Source organism: Sinocyclocheilus anshuiensis, unplaced genomic scaffold, assembly GCF_001515605.1.
Source record: "Sinocyclocheilus anshuiensis isolate Anshui unplaced genomic scaffold, SAMN03320099.WGS_v1.1 scaffold618, whole genome shotgun sequence".
NCBI classification, from domain to species: Eukaryota; Metazoa; Chordata; class Actinopteri; order Cypriniformes; family Cyprinidae; genus Sinocyclocheilus; species Sinocyclocheilus anshuiensis.
In genome coordinates this window covers 480,618-489,033 of record NW_015547657.1, presented here as the reverse complement: position 1 = coordinate 489,033, position 8,416 = coordinate 480,618, and the positions used below count along the sequence as shown (strand labels likewise).

The window sequence follows — 8,416 nt, the reverse complement described above, 5'->3', positions numbered from 1 at the left end:
TACAACTATACAATTATACAAATAAGGTAAAATGTAAAAAAATATATAAAGCAGCATAAGGCGCATGGCAGATAGAGTGCAAACCAGTGAAGTAAACAACAGTGCAGATATAATGATTGTAGTGCAAAAGAGCTTATTCAGACTGATTAAAGTGACAGTGTGTGTGTGTATTTGGGAGGGGGGAGTGGGAGAGTCCATCAGAGGGTCAGAGTTCATTGGTGCGTGGGGCAAAAGAGGGGAGGGGGGGCAAGGTGTTTAGATGCGTACATATGAACCGGCGGGACATAAGCTAACATACACTTGCTGCACGTTGCATAAAACTTTCAAAAATGTCAATATGTGGGAGTAAGAGAAGAGCAGGACATATGGATAAATCTGACGACGCAAGAGAGAACTCAATTCGGTCCGGTTTTCTGAGTGCAGACATTGAAGCATACACACAGAAAGCGCGTCTCACAGCTCGCGAGTACTCTTTCACGTCACATGAATGGAGAATTACACACAAAATGATGTTGAATTGTCAGTTTTGACGAGTATTCACATAAACACAGTTTCTTCAGTCTTCTTCAGTTCAGTCACTTAAGTGAATGTAAACAGTAGGGAGAACGTGTATCAGAACAGCATCGCGGCACCACGCGTCATTGATGTAAACACAAAGCCCTCCGCCGCGGGTCTTACCTCCCTCGACGCGAGCTCTGTCCGCTCGATAGCATGTCAGCTGATCGAGATGAATAGCGCAGTCCGGAACGCTGTTGTTGAGCCATGTTTCCGTGAACACAAAAACACAACAGTCTCTTACAGTCCTCTGAGTTGAGCGTAGTAGTCGGATGTAGTCCAGTTTATTGTCCAAAGAGCGTACGTTAGCCAGTACGATGGTGGGGATAGCTGGCTTGTGCGGGTTAGCCGCTAGCCTAGCCCGGATACCTCCACGCTTATCCCTCTTCTGCTTCCTCTCACGCCGCTTGTGGCGCCTCCGCTGTGGGCGAGATGCAGTAGTGGGGGTCGGTGATGGTGTGGGCCTCCGGAGCAGACAGAGATCCCGCAGCTCTTCGGCGTGCGCAGAGTTTAACTCTAAAAATGTGGTTCTGCCGACATCGAGCAGAAACTCACGACTGTATGCGCGCTTAGAGACAGATAGACGCGACGAATACGTACAAAAACACTACGACGCACAAGACAAAAAACACGAAAACACCTTTCTGTCGGGAGAGAAGCCGCAGCGTGTGAACGCGCCGCCATCCTACATAATCTGACAACGCAAGAGAGAACTCAATTCGGAACTCACAGCGCGCGAGTACTCTTTCACGTCACATGAATGGAGAATTACACACAAAATGATGTTGAATTGTCAGTTTTGACGAGTATTCACATAAACACAGTTTCTTCAGTCTTCTTCAGTTCAGTCACTTAAGTGAATGTAAACAGTAGGGAGAACGTGTATCAGTACATTGCATCCATTGCATCCATTGCAGCTGTGCATTCGGTTTTAAAGGGACAGCAGCTTAATTTAGTTGCTGTCCGAGTTATTGATGTTAATCAAGCAACAAATGAAACAGAAAATCATGTCTGCTCTTGACTGAAAAACTTTAGCAGCACTAAAGATTAATCTAAATTTATTTATAGAAATAAATGTCTGCTTGAAAGAATGGAGAATATGGTAAACAAGTTGCTATAAAGAATGTATAATTAGCCTATATAACCATTGGTATTTAATTAAAAAGAAGACCATGTTCTTGTTCTTTATGAGAAGTGTTTTTATTTAATTTTAATATAAAGGCATGTTGTGTGTCACCGCAGTTAAATCGGTGTCTATCATGATAAAACTTTAATATCAAACCTACATAAGGAGTTTGGCCATTTTAGAGAAATGCTTAATAAATGCACTGTAACTAAACCCATTCGATTTTAGCCGACTAAATTTACTATAGATTTAGTCGACTAAAATATTATGATATTTAGTCAACTAAAACTAGACTAAAACTAAAAACAATTCAGATGACTAAAATATGACTAAAACTAAATGGCATTTTAGTCAAAAGACTATGACTAAAACTAAATCAACATTTGCTGTCAAAATTAACTGATGTGATCTCCGTAGAGCCTTTTCCCCAGTGGGGAACAGTCACTCTCCCGACGTTACTACAAAGACTTTTCAGTCATTAAATTCTGCTGAGTATTAATATGGGACAGGCTCTGGCTGAGGGGACCTCTGCCTCTATGGCAGCTCTCCCGGATGTTGGAGAACGAGGTCTTAAGTCTTGGGCGTTGGAAGGTTACGGGGAGGTGAGGTTCATTTGGTTATGACATGCGGGCCTGACGCAGTTTGGCAGTTGTGGCGTTTGGTATAGGGAACCCAGTGTCGTACACTCGACACAACGTTGAAGTGAACGACAGAAAGGGAATGTCTCAGTTACATATGGTAACCCTCGTTCCCTGATGGAGGGAACGGAGACGTTGTGTCCTTCATGCCACTACTTGTGGGTTGGGTTGTTGAGTGGGTTGTGATGCTTCTCAACTCCTCAGAACAGAACGAGTGAGCAGATGCTACGCTGGTCTATTTTTACCCGGATGTCCAGGGTGTGGTCAGCTATGCAAATTCTGCATACCCAATTTCATTGGCCTTTTCTCAAAGATGTCAGAGGTGTTTGGGCTCCCAAGAGCAACCCCTAGTGTCGTACACTCGACACAATGTCTCCATTCCCTCCATCAGGGAACGAGGGTTACCATACGTAACCGAGATGTTATTGCATTATATCACATCAAGTTAATTTTCAAGCATTTTCTTTCAAATAATTTTGCTGGTGGGTAGAATTTTTTAGCTATGCAGTTACAGAAAAATAATCAACACTTTCGAACATCTTTCAGCCTATCAAGATTAAGCATTCTACAGTACTGTGGTATAAACTTCACACTTTCCCTTTCACATTGTATAGCTAAAACCTTGATATAGCAAAACAAGCATGCACATGTTTGTGCATGTGTATTCTGCCAAATACCCATATTTATAGACTAGAAAATACGTGTTCATATTTGTGCCACTTAGTACAGTTTAGTGCTTAGATTGTCTCTGAATGACAAAAAGCCAAGGGCTAGAATTCGTGACCAGTAGTAAGTGCTTACTAATTTTAGAAATAACCTGAGAGAGAATTGCTTCATGATTCTGTTCATTGCTTCAGGATTCTGTTCATGAGTCAGTATCCAATGCACCAAATATAATATGAATATACCTCTGTTTTTTTTTTTTTGTTTTTTTTGTAATACAGAGGTATCTAAACTTATTTGAAAATGGTATAAAATGCAAAAATAATTATAAAAAAAATGGGAGTACATATAGCAACCTTGTTAAGTTCCTTGACAATGGTAGAAGTAATTACTAATACGATAATTATTTTCTCATACAAACAAACCAACTGATGCAGCAAGAGTTTAAAATTTTGAAACAAAAAAATATTTAAGAAGTATCAAACTGGTTAGGTAATGCAAACACTTTATGAGATATTAGGTAATGCAAATATGATTGCACAGACAAAAGCGATTATATTGCAATATTGTTTTACAGTTTACTACATTTGATTGTTTGAGAAAATATATCCATCATATTACTTAGACTCTGTCCCACCCCACTTAACCTGCCTCATGTCCTGCCCTATAAGGTCATTGGCTACATTTATAATCAATCATCCATATTAATTATGTCTATAAAAATGAAAATAATGTATTTGGTCAATTGCATTTGACATCTGCGGTTGAGCTCAATCATTGGGATGCTTTTCTTTATTTACACACTCCTGCTTTTAATTCAACTTCATACAAAAGCAGAAAAGCCTTTTTGTCAAATGATGGGAAACCCTAATTACCCGCTGATATCCAAAGATGGAGATGTGACTATTGGAGCACTTTTTCCAATCCGGAGCATAGAGACATTGCCTTCATTTGAGTTTACACAAAGACCTCAGCTGCTATCATGCTCCAGGTTTCCAACATTTAACTAATTGGAAAAAAAAAATCGGAGAAGATAATGCATTTAATATGATCTTTTATTTGCTGCAATAAGTACATTTATAAATACATATACCATAACATCTGTAATGTCGTGATGTTTCACAAATGAACCAGATGAAACATTTTGGAATTTTGGCCTTTACTTTGTGTGTGTGTGTGTGTGTGTGTGTGTGTGTGATACTAACCCTAGCTCCTAAATGTTTTCACAGTGTAAATCTAAGAGATTTTCGGATGGCTCAGACCATGATCTTTGCCATTGAGGAGATTAACAAAAGTAAACATTTACTCCCAAATGTTTATATTGGTTACCGAATTTATGATACCTGTGGCTCAAGACTGTCTTCTATGAGTGCAACTATGGCATTAATGAATGGACAAGAATTTGCAGCAGAGGACAGATGCAATGGGCATTCTCCTATACATGCCATCATAGGAGAAACAGAATCATCAGCCACAGTGATTCTGTCCAGAACTACAGGACCTTTTAAAATTCCAGTGGTGAGGGTCTGCCTATACAGTAAGTCTAATAATGATCTCCATACTGATGATGGTATCACTGTTTCCTGTTCTTTCTTTTTCAGATAAGTCACTCAGCCACATGTGAATGTCTCAGTAACAGGAAAAATTATCCCTCTTTCTTCAGAACTATTGCTAGTGATTACCACCAAAGCAGAGCACTTGCATATATAGTCAAGCACTTTGGCTGGTCTTGGGTGGGAGCTGTGAACAGTGACAATGACTATGGAAACAATGGAATGGCCATATTCCTGAATACAGCCCAGGAGGAGGGAATTTGTGTGGAGTACTCTGAGAAATTCTACCGAACAGAGCCTGAAAAACTTCGAAAAGTGGTCGACACTATTAAAAAAAGCACCGCAAAAGTGATTGTTGCATTTCTTACCAGTTTTGAAATGGAAAATTTGCTTGAGCAACTAAGTATTGAGAATATTACAGGCCTCCAAATTATTGGGGTGGAGGCATGGATAACTGCTAAGAGTTTGATCACTCCAAACAGCTTTCATGTTCTTGGAGGGTCACTGGGGTTTGCAGTGAGAAAAATCAATATTGAAGGTTTTTCAGACTATGTTATAAAATCATTCTGGGAAACAGCTTTTCCTTGCTCACGGACTAAGATAACTTCTTCTCAATATGCATCAAGTTGCAACATATATCAGGATTTGCTTTTGCTTAAAAACTACAATGAAGATGTGCCTGAACAACGATATTCAAGCAATGTGTACAAAGCAGTTTATGCTGTGGCTCATTCACTACACAATCTACTCAAGTGTAAAGAAAAGGAAGGTTGTGAGAATGACCTGAAAATACAACCTCAGCAGGTAATAAAATAAAAAAAAGTGACAGACCGAAAGGGAAGGCAAGATGGGTTTCTGTTTGAAATTCCTTTTTCTCATATAGGTTGTTGAAGCTCTGAAAAGAGTAAATTTCACTGTAAAAATGGGAGATCGTGTGTGGTTTGACAGCACTGGTGCCACAGTAGCACAATATGAAGTTGTGAACTGGCAGAAGGACTCTGATGGCTTAATCCAATTTACACCAGTGGGATACTATGATGCCTCACTGCCCCCTGACCAACGCTTTGTACTCAACACTGAAAACATAATCTGGACTGGAGGACAGCTGGAGGTAAATGGCAATAACATGTTTATTTAAAACAAAATGTCAGAATACTTGCATTGGCATATAGTATGTGCAAGACATTAAACAAAGTATACCACAAACAAAAATAAAAATAAAAATAAATAAACAAACAAACAGTGCCAGTTGTTAAAATTCAGTACCAAATCTGGATCCCTTCCACAAAACAATTATTTTACTTTCAGTATTATATAATTTCAAGTGAGTTTAAAATATCTTAATATGACATCTCTAAGAATTAACTGAACATATTGGAAAACAAACATTACTGTATATTTAAATGACAACAACTTTACAAAGCAGACAAATATAACAGCAGAGAGCATTACTGAACAGGTTCTGAGCAAAAGGACAGTAATTAATATATGTACATAAATTAAGTTTCCATATATGATATATATTGTCATAAGAAGTAAAAACATGTATGAAACCTATATAGATATTATTAACATATTTACATGTATGTTATAAACCTGTATCTTCATCTATCCACTGAATGTACCTATGTCAAAATTATATATAGCCTTATAGGAAACATATTTGGCAATATCACTGTTGACAGAAGGCAATATGTGTCATATTACATTTATTTTTTACATTACATTAGATGCTATAGCAACAAAATAGCATATTCTCTTAGCGATAGATGCTATTTACAATAAGTGCAAATAGAGATACATCCTATTTACACTCTGTAAAAATAACAGCATTTTATTTGCAATAAGTGTAAACAGGGGAGAGTGGGCCACCACAACCTAACACTTTTTAACTTTCCCACTTTGTGTAAATCCACGTGGCTCAGAGTGTGTGTATATATATAATTTTTTTTTTTTGCTCCACATTAATTTCACACTTGTTTAGTAAAAATATGTGGTTTTGTTTAATAATTGCAGTGTATACTTTTTTTCTTTATTTACGCCAAAAGAATGGAAGTGAAATGTAACAACATGCCCCATAATTGGGGCACATCTGAGTGGCATGTTGTAACAAAATGTTATTTGATCTAATGAAAAAACAAATATACAAGACAAAGTAAAATATTTTGTCAATAAAATAAAATTAGTAACTTCAAATAAAATAATGGTGTTTTAAAGAATTAAAAAAAAAAAAAACTAATTTTGGAGTTTGACAATGAACACATTGCAACCAGGGCCCTACAGATGAAGAAACACATTCAGACATAGACGAGCCAAAATGCTTTATATTTCTTGAAATAATACCTTCTGAAAATTGAACATTTACCCTCAGACTTTATTATGTTAGGGTTAGGGTTTCTCAAGGTTTCTCATTAAAATTCATGGAATTAATGTCTCCCTTATTTAACACACCTGATTCAGATCATAAGCTCATTAGAAGAGAGTTCCATGAACTGAACTGAGTGTGTCAGATAAGAAAAACATACAAAATGTGCAGAACAGTGGGTCTCCAGGACTGGAATTGAGAACCACTGTGCTAGTTAGTGAAGCATTAAATAACTCTAGCCATAACAGCGAAATAACAGGAAATTAAAATAATAGAACATTTGCCTCATTTTAAACAAACACTAAATACTGAGATGAAAAATTTACTATAAATAAATGTTCAGCAATATCTTCAAAATATTTTTGAAATATGGCATATATAAACATATGTATATATGTATGTATATGTATATATACAGAGTCTAAAACTAACTTTTTGCCACACCTGCCAATGGCCGGTGATGTGATAAAATTTACCGGCCAAATTTTTTTTTTACCGGCCATGAAACTCTTTTTTGCAAACAAAACAGCCAGTTATTACTACTACAATGACTAAACATATTTACAATGTTTTTAATTTGTCCTTTACTTTACTTACAAGAAAAAAAAAACTGATTTATTGATTTATCTTTTTTTTTGTCCCTAAAAAAAAGTTGAGATTCTCGTCCATTGCATGATTTCAGCAAACGGAGCAGGCCATCGTTTTACGCCTGTTTCACACATACTCAGTTTGCAGTGCGTATGTGGTGCGTATTTTTTTCCCACACCCATGTTAATGGATTAGAGCAGGGCTATTCAATTAGCTTCATTTGAGGGCCGGATTATCGAACTGAAAATTTGAAGGGGGCCAAGGGGGTGGGGGCCATCCCAATCTCTTTCTGGGAGGACCTATAAAATTAGAAATGAAATTGAAATCTAAAATCTATAAAAGGTTAACATTAGTGCTGTCTGTCAATCGACTAAAAAAATATGAATCACACATTTTTCTGTAATTAATCATGATTAATTGCATATTTATATTGCCATAATTTCACATTGAACCTCCAAATTAATGTAGAAACAACATCAAGACAGTATATTTTAAATATGTTTTTAATGGCTAAGTAAGTAGCCTATTATTAAAGGGGTCATATGATGTTGCTAAAAAGAACATTACTTTGTGTATTTGGTGTACTGCAATGTGTTTATGCGGTTTAAGGTTAAAAAAACATTATTTTCCACATAATGTACATTATTGTTGCTCCTCTATGACCTGCCTTTCTGAAACGCGTTGATTTTTACAAAGCTCATCGGTCTGAAAAGCGAGGTGTGCTCTGATTGGCCAGCTATCCAGTGCGTTGTGATTGGCTGAATACCTCAAGCGTGTGACGGAAATGTTATGCCCCTTAACACACTCTGATGCCGTCTCCCGGCACGGTGAGACAAAACCAATAAAACCCATTACAAATTAGGCATTTGTTGCATCCAGTGGGGACATAATTACTGATTATAATGACTTATACTGTCTTTTTACGCGT

At 37.1% G+C, this 8,416-nt stretch overlaps 1 protein-coding gene across 1 annotated transcript in view; it reads left to right on the top strand.

Annotated features, from left to right (window-relative positions):
- Positions 1-3,764: 3,764 nt before the first annotated feature.
- LOC107702188 (extracellular calcium-sensing receptor-like) overlaps positions 3,765-8,416 on the top strand; it is a 27,730-nt gene continuing 23,078 nt past the window's right edge. The window contains exons 1-4 of the mRNA XM_016504429.1: positions 3,765-3,973; positions 4,212-4,500; positions 4,584-5,339; positions 5,419-5,646. Coding sequence (XP_016359915.1) covers positions 3,765-3,973; positions 4,212-4,500; positions 4,584-5,339; positions 5,419-5,646 — 1,482 coding nt within the window. The remainder of the gene's footprint in view (positions 3,974-4,211; positions 4,501-4,583; positions 5,340-5,418; positions 5,647-8,416) is intronic.